We start from the raw sequence: 15,655 nt of genomic DNA, 5'->3' as shown, positions 1-15,655 counted from the left end.
ATTGGACAATTTAATGGCTTAATGTGGCAAATTAAGCCTAACCTGTATCACTGTGGAGGAATGCTAATATCTCCTAATTATAGAGGAATGTGCTGTTTTTATTAACAGCCTTTTGGCTTCTCCCATCCTCCTCTCCTCCTCATCTTTCAGACTAGTTTCGCCAGCAGCTAAAAGTTACCTCAGATTAGGCACTTGAAGGAGCTTTGTGGGACTCCATTTTTACCTCAGTATTCATGAAGGGGAGGTGCTATTTTGTTGATTTTCAGTTTTTTGATGAAAAGGAATGTGAGGTAAAAATTAAAAACAGTAAATAATGAATGAAAATTGGTTGCCATTTCTGTTTCAGTTAGTTGAGAGAGACAAAGAACATAACATTATCTCCATAAAGGTATAAGGGTTGCTTCCCCCAAGACATTGTTCCCACAAGCTGTCCCAGACTTCCTTGGGGTATGTGCTGTCTGGAGACTCGTTACCTGTGAAACGTTCAGTCCCACATGCAAACCACATTGACTCCTGTGATCATGGCAGCTTCAGGAAACCTAAAAGCAACTGGATAACCCCATGTACAATTGGCTGGCTACTGTTGGAAACAGAATTCCAGACTAGGTAGATATTGGTCTATTCTACCAAAGCAGTTCCTCTGTTCTTACATTCTTCATGATCTCAGAAACAGCCACTAGCTATACCTGTGATCACTTGGTTTACTGGTGATATTTATTCATGTGATCATGCACCAAGGAAAATTTGAGACTAGTCCTTGTTCATCCTGAGCCCATCTGTGGCTCCTCCCCGATGCCAGCATCAATCCCAACTTCTGGGAATTAACTCTGGCATTTGGAGGGAATGCAGCTGGGCATCCTCTCATGTGGGACAGGGAATCTCATTTTACTCCAGAGGCACAGAAGGGAGCTGTGCTATGGCTCCTGCACCACCCAGGTAAGACACGAACCCAATCTTATTTGACTAAGTGCTGCCACTTACATCAGCATAAATAACTGCAATCCTAGGCAGCGTGCAATCCTAGGCAGAGTTCCTTCAGTCTAAGTTTCATTGATCACATTGGACTTAGACTGGCATAATTCTGCATAGGATTGCATTATAAGTAAGGAATGATAAGGAGGAAGATGATTGGTAACCTAATGGTAAATTTTTAGAAAGGGGTGTCCATTGTGATAGAATGCAAAATAAGCTTTAAACTGCTTCTTAGTTTGAAATAAGCGTTAAACTTTTTTCCAGCATGTAAAAAAGTGCAACATATCCATTTTTTCATCAATGGCATTTGCTTGAGACATTTCTTTTTGTGGTTGTGATATTGTCAAAAGTTGTAGAACTATAGATATAATTAGGGGGAAAATCCAAGTCAGTTTTTTGACTAGGTATTTAAAATGGCCCTTGTATGTAATTAAAGGCTTATGTTTGATTTGTTTTAGGAGTGCAATAATTGTAGTCCTTTCCATTTTCATTCTGGTTTCAGCTGTGCTTTTAAAAAAAGAACTCCTGCTTTGCATGCCGAAGCCCCAGGTTCAGGTCTAGCATCTCCATGATCTCAGGAAGGTTTTGGGGAAAGACCTTTGTCTACCTAAAGCCTTATGGAGCTGACTTAGTACAAAATAGTTGGTTCGGTTCACCAACATATGAGTAATTTGGCTAAAATTGATGGACGGTTTTATGACTGATCTCAATTACTGCAGATTCAGTACTGCAAAAGATTCTGACACAAAGATTATTGTAAGTTTAACCATCCATAACGTTTTTCCTGAGGTTAAGAATGATAATGTAAAGTTTTCATGGTGATGTCACAACTACTTAAAGTAATCCTCCTCTCTTAAAACTGGTTTTTATTTACATCTGTTTTACAACACACTATAAAAGTAGGCAAGAAATGACAAGCAGTGGTGTAAAAATGGTGGATCTCCCGTTGTGCTCAGGGAAATTGAGTTTTTGAATATAGATGTTGTGGTTTGGAAATTATTACAGAGTTTTCTGGCATGATGTACAACCTCAAGATGATTGGAGTTCCTCAAAGAGATTCTGCTAGTACAAAGATGGCAAGTAAAAATGATCTCAGATTATCAATACAAAAATACCTGGCCCAAATATAAGCATTCAAAAGATACTTGCACACACTGTTGACTTATCTCTTCCATATCTCAGATGACTTCTTTATCTCAGGAGTCGGACCCATCTTCCTCCTGTGCTGTCTTTCTCCTAGCTCACTCCCTCTTGTTTCCTCATCTGTCCCTCATTCTCCTTACTTTCTTCCGTTCCATAACACCACTGTATATCTGGAGAAGGTGGAGACTGGATCTAACCCATCATTCCTTAGTTGGTGGTTAGACAGTAACCCAAAATCCCTTCCTGTATGTTGAACTTCTAAGATCTTCATTTTGTTCAGTCTTTGGTTGCCACATACAGTATTTTAAAACAGTATTCAGACAACAAAACTTTGTCAAAGCAGCTGATAACACCAGATTCTTGTCAGCCCTTAGCTTAAAAAATCCAGCCATTTGGGTTTGCTGTCTTGCATTTGTAACCACTTGACAACATCCATGAATGAATATGAACATCTTGACTGTCTTATCCATAGGTGATTGCCCTTTACTACATAATTCTCAGCCAATCAGCCAGCTTCCTTCCCTGAGGCCTGATCACCATCAGTACCCCACCATTGATGAACCTCTTCCTCCAAGTAAGCGTCAATTTTTTTAAAAAAATATCTATTACATTTTTACTTCAACAGTTCCTGTTTATCTAAACAGCCACACTGCTGTTCCTCTGTCTTCAGTGGGGGATGTGAGAAATCCTGCCTGAGAAACTTTCTGGTCTTTCTGAGACTCTTTTGTTTTGCTTGAAGAATAAAACCTCCAGATTTGTTTTGAATTTCACTTTGGGAAAAAGACGTTTCTCACATTGAGAAGGCAGACCGTACACTTTATAGGCCCAAGTTGAACTTCATTAGTCTCTTGTTATCATCTGACGCCTGCCGAGCTAGTGGCTTGTCAAGGCTTGCAGGCAAGTAATTGGTTCAACAGGAATAGGGAGTCTATAACTAGCTCCGTCTGCACCTGAGTGGTGAGTTGCTCAGATGAATGAGCCAATTCATAAGCAGCAGCTTGACGGAGCTAAAAGGGACTCCGCTGGTTCCTTTTGTTACCTGATCCTCAACTGGGCTAGTAGCTGCACAGTTAATCCACCCACGGTGGATTAACGGTCGCACATTATGCAGCAGCAATTGCCTCTGTCTGCAAACTACCTTTGATGTGCAAGGAGAAAGACATCTGGGCCTCACCACCAGCAACATTGATTCAAGATGTTCCTTAGACAGCCGCAGTACTGCCCTCTGACTTTCTGCAGTGGTGGCGTTGAAGCATAGTAGAGGTCAGGTCTCCTCTAGCAAGCTACTTCAGGTGTGCAAACAGTAACATGCCTGGATCCAGACCCCAGAGTACAACACTGTGCTGTGGTTCAGTTGAGTTCTGTAAAACAGAGGAGATGTTGCTGCTCAGAAAAGCAGACATTATTCACAGAAGGGTATAATAGCTGTGTTGGAGCAATGAGTACAAACTTATTGTCAGATAAGATCTTAAAGAGCCTGTGGTACTCTGCTTAGCAAAGCAAAGGTTGCTCCATATATTACAGATGTGCAGGGAATACACAGCATATGCATGCAGTGTGCCCTGGGACACACAAAGACAACACAGACTTCATTTGTTGAGTGCACACATGGCGGGAGACCAAGGTGAACCGAGGCTTCCTGCAGCATAAACTCCCAGTGCATATGCACCAAAATAAATAGTATATTACTAGTGACACTGGATGAAAATCCTAGTGGCACTGTAGATATACACAGTTTACCTTGTAAAGCTATCCTTAAATTATTCCAAAAGGAAAGGTGCGTCAGTCGTCATATGTTTAGTTTAACAAGGAGCTTCCCAAGGGGTATTTTTGAACTATTACTGAACTAAATGGAAGCTGCCGCTCAAGGGTAATGGATCCTTTCCAAAAGGTGGAAGACAAAGTTAATGGTTGGGGAGTGTAATAATGTTATTTGCATAGCGCTCCACTCACCCCTGCTAGGTGGTGCTCCCTGTACAACAGAATTGTTTAATACAACAGAATTGTATTTAAAAAGTGAATGGTAGAACATAGGGAAGGGACAAGAGACAACTGGGAAAATTAAGCCGGAGGACAAACAGCATTTGTCAAGTAGTGGTGGTCAATCTAGAAGCCCCCTTGCCATCTTCAAGACTCACATGCTTGTTCCTCTTCAGGACTGAGTTCTGACTGTGAGCAGCACTGACTGGCTAATGTTTGCAGTATCAGAAAAATGCCACCCTGGGACTCAGTTTCGCCATTATTTTTGTTGTTTAAAAATGTTTGGCAAGAAGGATAAGTAAATAGATGAAAATGGGCTACTTTGGAATAAATAAATGAACACGTGGAACTTTAAAAATAATCTTTAAATGGAAGGCAGCTTGCTGCCCAGAGGGGCAAGACCAATGGGTAACGCCCAGCTGATGCCAGTTGTGAACCTGGTAACCTTTGCAACATCTCTTACATTTCTCATCTATCGTTACCTCATCAGTGTATCCACTGGAAGCATACTTGGGGGCACAGTCCGTAAAACTGTTCTCTTATACAAACAGTATTGCATTGAATGGGAGGGCCCAATTACTTCAGTGCAGTCTAATGGGAGTGCCCCAGTGGACTGCTTCCTTAGTGAATGAATGATCCTTCAGCTGTTTTTCAAATGTGCAGAGAGAGGAGCGCAGGCCAGTATATGGAGAGAAAGAATTCTGCCCCAAGGAGCCTGCCAAAGAAAAGTCCACTATTTCTGCCCGGTTAAGCCTTGCTGGCATGACCCTGGGGCAGCACATAACACCTGAGTTGAGACAGCAATGAAGGCAAGGTTCCTGGAGCTGGAACTGAATATTTTGCATTCCATGTGTATGAATTCTTTAGGAGAACACATGCCTGCATTTTTCATTCCTTTGGATATATTTATTACTACTACACAAGTACTTAATTGCTTGCAGTAAGAGAGGTTTTCCAGTAGAGGGTGTAATCTGACCTGTATAACATGTAATGCCTGTGCTGCCTTTCTAGACTGAATTACTGTGGTTGAGTTGCAGAGAAGCATCCAGTGTGTTAAAAACTAAGTATGATTTGAAAACAAAGTGCGTGTTTGCTTTTTGGATGGTGCAAGGAATACACTTTCTTGACTTTCAGTGACCTTAGTAAATAATTCATCAATCCACTGAGCTGCTGGTATTCCCTAACCTCATCACTGGAGTTAATTATGACATTGTGGATGCAGTAGCGGTCAAAGGGAAACAGTTGCTTAGAGGCCTGAAGTCTTATTAGAAGCCTACTGTAGATTAAGGGAGAGTATAGGAATTGGAATAATTTGCAAAACAGACAAATATTCCCCTTCTTAGCAATCTTTTCCGGCCACTTTGCAAATGAGGGCAAATTAGATTTCAGAATAGAGCCTGTTATGCCACTGTTAAATTATTTAGGAATAATGTAGAATGTATTGCGGCCTAATAATTAAATCTGGGATGATTTCTAGGGATTCTATGGTAATGTTCAATCCTAAGGGTACTTGGATGTAGCCTTCTCCTTTTTCATCAAAGTGTATTACCAATGAATCTAGTGAACGTGTTTATTACAGGACTTAATTAATACAATCCCCCAAGTACGGGTATTTATCATTCAGAGAATAAACAGCTTCCAGCGGTCTTCACTACAACTCCTGTTCACAGTAGTGTTCTTCCAGCAACTATATATTCTGTATCCCTCACCATATCTGCCTTTTGAGTGCAGCACCAATTGAATATATGCTGCAGAAATTGAATGATTTAATACTCTGCTTGATTTGAAAGCCAGGTAGGGACGATAATTCTCAACAGCACAAGCAGCAGCCCATCCGAAAGATTTCCCCCCAACCTTTGTAATAAGATGTCACCAATGACCACATCACTTCCAAACACTAAATAAATCACTTTTAAGAAGAAAGAATCCTTTCTAAATCAGTAGACATGGATCACAGTATGTTTGATTTGCTGGAGAAAGAGCGCTGCCTTGAATAGTTTTCCCAGTGGAAGCCTGGGAAGGAATCAAAATGCTTCTGAAAGTTCTGGAATAATGATTGTATTTGGCAGAAAACACAATCCCAATAGATTTTTGAGGACTTATGCCTGACAGCTGTTCAACACATCACTAGATCCAATCCAGATAAGGTTAGTCATGACCAGGGCTTTTTTTCAGCTGGAACGTGGTGGAACGGAGTTCTGGCACCTCTTGAAAATGGTCACATGGCCAGTGACCCCGCCCTCTGACCTCCAGGCAGAGGGGACTTTAGATTGCCCTCCGTGCCCAGCTGGGCTGAGGGCAATTTAAACTTTAAAAAACTCCCCCCCCCTTGTTCCAACTGACCCAAAGTGATGTCATTGTGTGGGCCTGGGAGCATGCGCACACTTTGCGCACACGCATGTGGTACCAGGGGCACCAACTCCCGCCAGGAGTTGCTCCCTGTGCTGGCAACCCACTGAGCTCCACCACCTCTTTTCCCAGAAAAAAAGCCCTGGTCATAACTAAGTCCTACTCAATCAAATGGGATAAGTTAGTCACAATTAACCATGAGGTTGGACCCAGACTACATTTTCCACTAACAGGAATTTCTACTGATGCCCCTTTTCCACTGCAGTCTCCTCCCACTCACAAATCCATGTCATCCCTCTGGGTTCCACTTCTCCATGGAGCAGCATTTTCTGGAGAGCAGTGGGCTGCAGTGAGAATGGGGAGGAAGAAAAGTTCCATCCCACTGATGGGAAACTTAATCTGGATCCAACACTGTCTCCCATCGCCTTCAGAGGGTCTTAGGCTGCAGTCCTAAGCACGCTTGATGGCAGAAAGTGCCATCAAGTTATATCTAACTTATGACAACCCCTACTGGGGCTTTCAAGGCAGGAGACTAAGAGAGGTGGTTTGCCGTCGCCTGCCTCTGCAACCCTGTTCTTTTTGGAGGTCTCCCATCTAATTACTAACCAAGGCTAACCCTGCTTGGCTTCTAAGATCTGATGAGACTGAGCTTGCCCGAGCTATCCACGCCAGCGAAAGCACGCTTGCTAGGAAGTAAGATACATGGGACTCGGTGGGATTTTATTTTGAGTAAATATGCAGAGGATCAAGTTCTGAGGGTCAAACTAGATGTGCAGGTTTTTAAAGAGTTGGGTCTGGGTTACCCGCATCCACACAGCAGCTATGGGGAATGGCTGTTAACAAATAAAGGAGATCCCAAACTGCTTCCGAATGCCGTCGCTGGGGGGGAGGAAGGGCTCCTGCCTCCCCGCTCAAGCTATTTTCCAAAATAGGTGCCATTCTAAGGCCATTTGGGCTCTCCTTTATTTTTAACAGCTATTCCTCGCAGGTGCTGTGTGGATGCGGGGAATCTGAGTTGGATCTGGGGAGTCTTTAAAAACCTGCACATCTGATCACTTTCTGTCCGGATGCCCCATCATTTGAACATTGTGTTCTGCCTAGCATGTAGGAATCTACCTGGCAGCTAGTATTTCGAGTTTCAGGGTTTTTTTTTTAACTTGCCATGACTCTTTGTGTAGAGAAAAAAAGCATACATGAAACTGTACAAACCCAAAGACTTTTTAAAAATGCAAATATGTTCACTGGGACATGGTGATGAGTTCTCCATCTGTGTGTTGTACACATCCTTGATGTATATGGAGTGTAGCTTCAGTACTTGGGTACATACACCATAAAGTTTGGAGAGTTTTTACAAGACTGCCCCACTGCTTGTCATGCCACAAAGGTGCTTTCCAAGGAAATGGAGCTCTGTCTAGCTCACGGTCTCCAGTTGGCATTCACCATTGTACTGTGATCTGCAAAAGGCTTTCTGCGTGACTCATTGGACAATTATCACACATTGTTACAGGCTGGCTGGTTGTAACAATTCAGAATTCCTTTCTTTATAGCCTGAGTAGGGTATGGTGGGAATTAGTCTCTAAAGCTTTGCATGTTTGTTTTTAAGAAAGCAATTTAAGGTTATTGATTTGAGGTGAGAACCATTCCATCTTGTGGTTTCTTTATTTTTCCTGCAAACCATGTGTTTTCTTCTCCCCCCCCCCCCCCTCAGCTATCCCTATGCATGCTCTAGGTCATCTAAAGACTATATCTGTAAATGTTTTAGGGTGTATTACCATGAATCGTGAAACTTGTTATAAATAAGGCAGCATTTGAAATTCAGTGCAGTTTCTAGAATTCCTAAATCCCATCACCCTGAACCGGAAATTCTTTGTACATGCAGGAATTCTCATGCATACATAGAAATCTTATGGCTAGCAGCCAGGGCTTTCCCATTTCTTTCAGTGGAGGGGGCAGATGAACCTCAGAGTTGTATTTACTATGACTGAAAATTGATTGGGAAGCTCAAGAATTACAATTTCAAAAATGGTGTTAGGGGGTTCCTGCAGAGGAGATTTCCACCCCGCCCCCTCCAGACATTAGGCATTCTCCCCCAACTCATCTGACCTCCATCCACTGTCACCTGGGGGGGGACCACATCATACTTGCTTTTGGTCTGTGGTTGACCTCTGTTTGTCAGCACCGTAGGTGATGGTGATGGACGTGACTGCACAATACAATATAATGCAAAGTACACATGATACAAATGTGATTTTGGCACTGCATTGTTCAAGCCATTTGGAGGAAGGGTCCCACGTGCTTCTGGATTAATGCGGAAGTGCTGAACATGAAGTTTAGTAGGTCCAGTGCTGATGTGCCCAAAGTGTGAGTTGTATGATGTTATCTATTCCTATTAAAACCTGTCTTTCATGTAGAGATGCCCTTAGGTAGGATCTCTGTTGAGTCACCATGCAATAGACGAAGTAGCATTTTTTTGTAAATTTGTATTTGATATTAGCTTTATATTTTAAGTGAGTTGTGTGCAAATATGTCTCCCTAAGTAGTGTGGACATCTGCATATCCTGAGACAAATGACCTCATTTTCTGTCTTTTCTAATTTTGTAAAAATGTTTAATGCAAGATTGGGAAGCCCGCATAGACAGCCACGGACGGGTATTCTATGTCGATCACGTGAACCGAACCACTACATGGCAGCGTCCGACTGCAGCAGCTACTCCTGATGGAATACGCAGATCGGGCTCAATCCAGCAAATGGAGCAACTGAATCGACGGTAAGTGAGGTGGGCCTGATTCCAATAACAGCCCTACCAAGAAAACTTCCTGCCTGTCTGCATGCCTCTGGCCCATAGGACCCAGCCCATCAAGCATACAGTCACTCAAAAAACAGAGGGAGAGAAGACATGGAGGACTTCACAAAAGCAGCTTGTGCCAAAGATTGAGGCCCGGATAGAAATAATTTTTTGGCTAATTTTTCTAGCAGACGTTGCTTTCTCCTTCCACTCTGTGGACAGCGTTTTCCCAGCTTTTTAAACACATAAAATAGCATGTGTAGTCCTATGTCTCCATTTGGTACAATATGCTATCACTCATTTATTAATCAGTGCAAATCATTTTACTCATGTTGTACCTATTCTGAAAGATCCACATGGGCTTCCTGTCTGTTTCTGGGCTTTGACCTATAAAGCCCTTCCTGGCCTGGGGATCCCCACGTTTGAAGGAGCATCTGTCCCTCTATGAACCCATGCACAACTTGTGGTCCTCCTCTCAGCAATCTCTTCTAGCAGTCCTTTCATTCAGGGAAGAGTATAGGCCATGGCCCCATTCAAGAGCCTGGACATGCTTCATCACACTGGAAGAGAGCTCCCCTTGGAAGTGCAGGGGGGCCCTTTGTTTTTAGGAGGAGCTTTTTTAAAGAGAGCTTTGGAGGAACCATATGTGCTTGGTATTGATTTAGGCTATTGTGACTGCATGCTACTGTCTTATTTTTTATTTGTTGTGATTTATAACATTTTGTATACTGCCTTGTGTATTGTTCCTCAGCAAAAAGAGTAAAGTGGTATACATAGTCCAATGTGTAAAAAAACACACCGAGAGCCAGTGTGGTGCAGTAGTTAGAGTATTGGACTATGTATGGGGAGACAGGTTCAAATCCCTGTTCTGCCATAGAAGCTCACTGGGCAACCTTGGGCCAGTCACTCTCTCTCAACCTACCTCACAGGGCTGTTGTGAGGATAGAATGGAGGCGAGAACAATGATGTAAGCCGCTTTGGGTTCCCATTGGGGTAGAAAGGCAGAGTATAAATGAAGTAAAATAAATTTAAAAAACATTTAAAAATCACATTCTGCTCACTGCACCAAGGCTGAAGAAAGACAACTGAGAATTTGGGGGCAGGGTTGGGGGGGGGCGTTGTTGGCTCAGTGGTGGAGCATCTGATTTGCATGGGGAAGGTTCCAGTTTCAATCCCACGCATCTCCCGTTAAAAGGGACAAGTAGTATGTAATGTGAGAGATTTCTGGCTGAGAATCTGTAGAGCGGCTGCCAGAGTAGACTCTAGTGAACTTGATAAACCAATGGTCAGACACAGTATAAGCCGGCTTCATGTGTTCACATGCAAATATTGTGATAGAGGCATTGTTTTCTGGGAAGGGCGCGCCAGGTTTTGTCCCAGCTGTCATCTGTGATTAAACAGATTTTGCTGGTTTTTAAATCACGACAAAAACTTGCAAACCTGTTTGACAGGAGATGGTCGTAGGATGAGTGTTTATACTGTAAAAAAAAAAGTCTTGATTGATTACATCAATACCAATCAACAATATACAAAGCCTAGTTTTTAACAAATCTATTTGATGATCCTTCCTTCTCTTGTTTTATTATATCACTTTTGCTAAGAATTCCATGTTCCAAATCCTTTATATACCAGTCTGTTACTAATGTTGAATGCTTTTGATTTCCAAAGACATGCCACACACGTTCTTTCCACAGTTAACTGGTTCTGTGATCACTCTGAATATGATTCTTGAAGAACTCTAGTAATATCGCCCTGAGATTGAATTGAATTTTACATCTCATAATGTTTTTTATCAACTCCAAAATCTTCTTCCAAAAAAGAATAATTAATAATTCCAAAAAAATCTATCCAATCTGCATTTTCGGTTTGACAGTGTCAACAATTTGCACTTTAAGCCTAAAGGGGTTAAATACCATCTCCACTGAAGCTTTTGAAAAGCTTTCCTTCACATATACATTTATCACATTTCAGGAGGCATTTTCTCATACCCCATTCTTGTCTTTATCATGCCACTGTCAACTCTTTGGAAAAAATAACTGTCTCCAGACTAAACTTGCAGCTTATATACACATTCTTTCACTCAGTACAGGTTCAGAGAAGCACTTTCCCCAAGACATTTTTTCTAAACAGTGATACTTTCTATGTAGGGAATACCAAATACATCCTCTTGTGTAAAGCCCACACAAATGTTAATTTTTCTGCAAATACACATCTTCCCTGCATATGTGTTTGCAGCCCTTAGACAATTGCTCTTTCATAGAAATGCAAGCCAGCTGAGGGCAGAACTAAAGGCAGCAAGGAACGCAGGGCTGCCAGGAAAAACTGCATCCCTGTGTTGAACTTTTTTTCCTCACCTTGTTACTTACCCTGTGTCTTGACATCACTGCACTGTACATATTCTTGCCCGTGCATGCTTTGATGGCTGCCGCTTGTTAGAGCAGGGGAAAATACCACATACTGCCATGAAGGGCCAAATTAGATGAGCAATTTTTAAATATCTGGGATGAGGGTCTTGCGTAGCTTTCAAAGATAATTCTAGTCACAGATAGGGATGTTTTTATACCAGCTGGTTTGGATTGCATCCTGATCACTGGTTGTAATGAGGCAGTCGATGTTCTGATGATCCGTTTTACTGCACTCAGCCTGTTCACAACTAATCGAATGGTTGCTCTTTCTTCTCATGCTGCACAATACTACATGAGCAACTTTCGTGTATGCATGTTGTGACAAAGCCCGATTGAGCTCAGTTCCTTCACCCAGTCCTGCATACCACTTTACTCTGCAGCCAAAACACAGGGTTTATGTCAATCATCAAGCATGTAAACTTCTGGCAAATCAACGCTATTTTTTTAAGTCCTACCAAAGTATCATGTATCCTTAAAGAAAAGAATTTTTAAAATAAAATTGAGCAGCACAGTAAGAAGTCCTCCTCCAAAACCCTTTTGAAAGAAGGTATACCCTAATTGTGCTGGATTAAAAAAAAAATGACCTGTGATCCCTATAATGAAGGGCAAACCATTTTGGAAAAGCCCTCCTTGCACTTTCGAGTTTCTGCTAAGCAACAAGTTATGTCATGAGCCAGGACTGCTCTGACTGGCTGCCTTCAGCCAATAACTAATCACTAACAAGCACCCTAACACACAGCTTCAAAACAGTTTGAAAGGTATTTGCCGCTGAACCATATAACTCTTGAGATCAACTCACCTTGATCGTAGCCATCCAGCCAGGTAAATTTGAATATGTTTATGGCAAAATTCACAGCATTCCCAGTGGTGGGTCTGTACTTTGGCATTAAAATATAAGTTACTTTATGTTGCCAGAGAGAAGCTATAGCATTTTTAGTTGGAGCTCCATGTTTCTTGAAAAGATGAATTCTGTCTTTATACTTCCTGATGGATCTACCCAGGGATACATTCACAGACATCCTTTCATGCATAAGATTTTTATTTTTTAACCCGGCCGCTGCTAAGTGCTACTGAAACTACACGTTGGAACTCTTCATCCCTGTGAACTGATGCATCAAGACATCTTTCAAATCCGCCTGAAATGGAGTCTTTTTCTTCCCAATTGAAACATGTCAGTGTTATTGCTTAAATTAGTTTGACTTTTTTGGTTCGTTACAACCAAAATGTGTTCCAAATTTCTTTATGTGCCCTCACTGCCAAATAAGCCAAGCAGAAAGAAGCAACAACTAAATATCTGTAGATCTTTCTTAGTGTTTTTGTTGTATAGTTTATATGTCACTTAACGGTCAACCACAGCAAAATCATTTTTTTGCCACTACCTCAGGAAATGTTTTTGTTTCTCTGTTCCCCCTGCTAACTATAATGATACCATTTTCCTCTGAAACAACTAGGTCTGGAATTTCTGTCCTCTAATTATACAGCTTAAAAGTGTGTGCAGCAGACCAGTTGGGTTTTTCTCTTTCTCTAAAAATGTCAAATAGTTTATCTTCAGGGTTCTAAGCAGGCAGAAAACAGGAGAACAGATGCAAAGCTTTAGCCTCCCAAGATAGCTCAACAGGATGGGAGTTCCTGATGTGGAGGTGGACGCTCCCAGTCACTCAGCTCCCAGAAGATAACCGGCAGGAACTTAAGTATTTCCATATGGGCTGTAATTCCCCTTCTGAAAATATCTGTTGTGTCTAAAGGGATCATAACACAAGGAGACCCATAAAAAGTTGTCCAAGAGCAGGGCTTTTTTTCAGCTGGAACGCGGTGGAACAGAGTTCCGGAACCTCTTGAAAATGGCCACATGGCTGGTGGCCCCGCCCCCTGATCTCCAGACAGAGGGGAGTTGACATTGCCCTCCACGCCTCTGTTCCAGCTGACCCAAAGTGACGTCATTGGCCCTGGGAGCATGTGGTGCCAGTGGCACCACCTCCTGCCAAGAGTTGCACCCTGTGCTGGCAACCCACTGAGTTCCACCACCTCTTTTCCCAGAAAAGAAGCCCTGTCCAAGAGTACTACTAGACACAGACCTAGGTGTTTTCTGCTTGCACACTTACACCAGGTTTTCTAAATATTCGATCCACAAGGCCTTTGTAATTCTCCACTTGAGGGGGTTGAAGTGGTGTCTGTTTATTTTTTCTGCACTCGAAAACTGCCCCTTTTTTGCTGTGGGCTTTCTGGAGAACATGTCAGTTTCATCAGTCAAGTAGCTGAGGACAGAGAAGTTTCATCAGTTACGGGCTGAGAAAACATGCAAGATCTTCTTGGTTCTTTTGTTTGTTTAAGGCACCAAGGCCACAACATCATTTTTTTTAAAAAAAATACCAAAAAAGAATGGACTAAAAAGTACATGAAACACAAAAGGGAAACTTTAAAGGATCAGGCAAAATTCATGACTTTCTGCATAGTTTTTATGTTAGCCATACTGCAGTGTTCCCCCCCCCCCCGTCACTTGCAAGGTTGTTTTTTTTTTAAGGCACCCATATTGCAACGTTGCCTTTTTTTTTAAATCAATACAAAAAAGAAAATACAACCATGAAGACTAACTATGTATACATTAACAAAAAACAGTGAACTTAAATCTTATTACAAAAGGCGTTTACTTATCAAAAGTTGTAAGTAAAGTGTGATTACATTCATTTTATAACAGCAGCCTGTAGAGTGACATCACAATTACATTTCTCCAAACAACGTGTCTCAGTAATCTCCAAAAGTAAAAAAACTGCTGAAGTCCTTAAAGAAGTACATCCAAAGGAATATCTCCTGCATAGCTCCACCCTCAATTGTGACTCCAGCTCTAATTCAAACAGTATGTCCATGATATATTCATCTAATCTTTACCTGTGAGCCAGGAGGTGCAGTATATACTTAATGAAGATGTGGTGTATCAACCAACGACAGCTCCGTAGCCAACGGAACCGGTTTGAATGCCCTGTGCCAGAAGTCCTTTTTTCAACGTTATGGCCGCTTAAACAAAAGCCTTGTTACCAAAACGTTCAAACATGAAAACGAGCTCTTCCAATTAACAATCCTTCCCAAAGCAGCTTTGATTCCTGGAGCAAACTGTCACCTGCATTATTAGTGATCCAACCTCCAGGAAAGGGCAACTCTGAGACATCAATTATGTATGAATCAAACATCATTTGGTCCAGCCAAATGTATGGCAGTCTTTCGTGGATGTCGCAAAGACCGTTTCAGCACCTGCTGTTTATGCCACACATTGGAATATGCTACTGAAGTATGCTGATCCAAAACTTTCTAGGTCCCCCTGTGACTTGTCATATGGAGCAACTTGATCCAACTGAAATTAATACGTAGGTTGTAGCCTTTTTCAATTCATCTTCAGTTTACCCTTCTGCTGTACCCTCTGACTTGTATTTCTGAATTGCTGTGGGATGTATGGAGACCCATGAGAAATACTGTTGATCTTACTGAAACCCTTTTAGTTTCCCTTGACATTCCTCCGATGTCTTGCCCAAGCAGGAACATCTAAACTAGCCTCAAAATATTACTTTAGATAAAATTTGGAAGCAACTCTAGTCAAAACCCATCACCTCCAACTGTTCAATTTGTTGTCTTCAAATCAGTCCCCTCTATATGTTGCCTGTGCACAAACCTAACCGAGCATAAAGAAATATGATCTTTTAACATGCTTCTCCAGAGCTCAACTATTTTTTTGCTTTTTGTTTTAGAAAGTACAGTAAGAGGTTTTAAAAGTTTTTCTTCACCATTTCATGTCTTTTCATCTAGATTAGGAAATGGAATACCTTAGTACTGTGAATGCTATTCTCTGGCCCAGCTAAATTTAAGATGTATTTATGTGTGTTTTCTAGACAGAAGTCCATATTGTCATATTCTTTCTACACTTAAAGTTCTTTCTGTTTAAAATATTCATTGTGAATCTCTGTGTCTTGAGTTTTTCATTACAGCCACTGGGAAACAATCTAAAATTATTATTTTACAAACAATGTTTTT

The 15,655-nt window shown here is 41.6% G+C and overlaps 1 protein-coding gene across 1 annotated transcript in view; it reads left to right on the top strand.

The window, feature by feature from the left end:
- HECW1 (HECT, C2 and WW domain containing E3 ubiquitin protein ligase 1) overlaps positions 1–15,655 on the top strand; it is a 186,924-nt gene that overhangs the window by 105,573 nt on the left and 65,696 nt on the right. Inside the window, exons 10-11 of the mRNA XM_054991627.1 lie at positions 2,588–2,689; positions 9,062–9,212. Of these exons, the coding sequence (XP_054847602.1) occupies positions 2,588–2,689; positions 9,062–9,212 (253 nt within the window). The remainder of the gene's footprint in view (positions 1–2,587; positions 2,690–9,061; positions 9,213–15,655) is intronic.

This window comes from Eublepharis macularius, chromosome 11 (genome assembly GCF_028583425.1).
Source record: "Eublepharis macularius isolate TG4126 chromosome 11, MPM_Emac_v1.0, whole genome shotgun sequence".
Classification (NCBI taxonomy): domain Eukaryota; kingdom Metazoa; phylum Chordata; class Lepidosauria; order Squamata; family Eublepharidae; genus Eublepharis; species Eublepharis macularius.
Note: the sequence above shows the minus strand (reverse complement) of the source record. Positions and strands in the feature narration are given on the sequence as shown.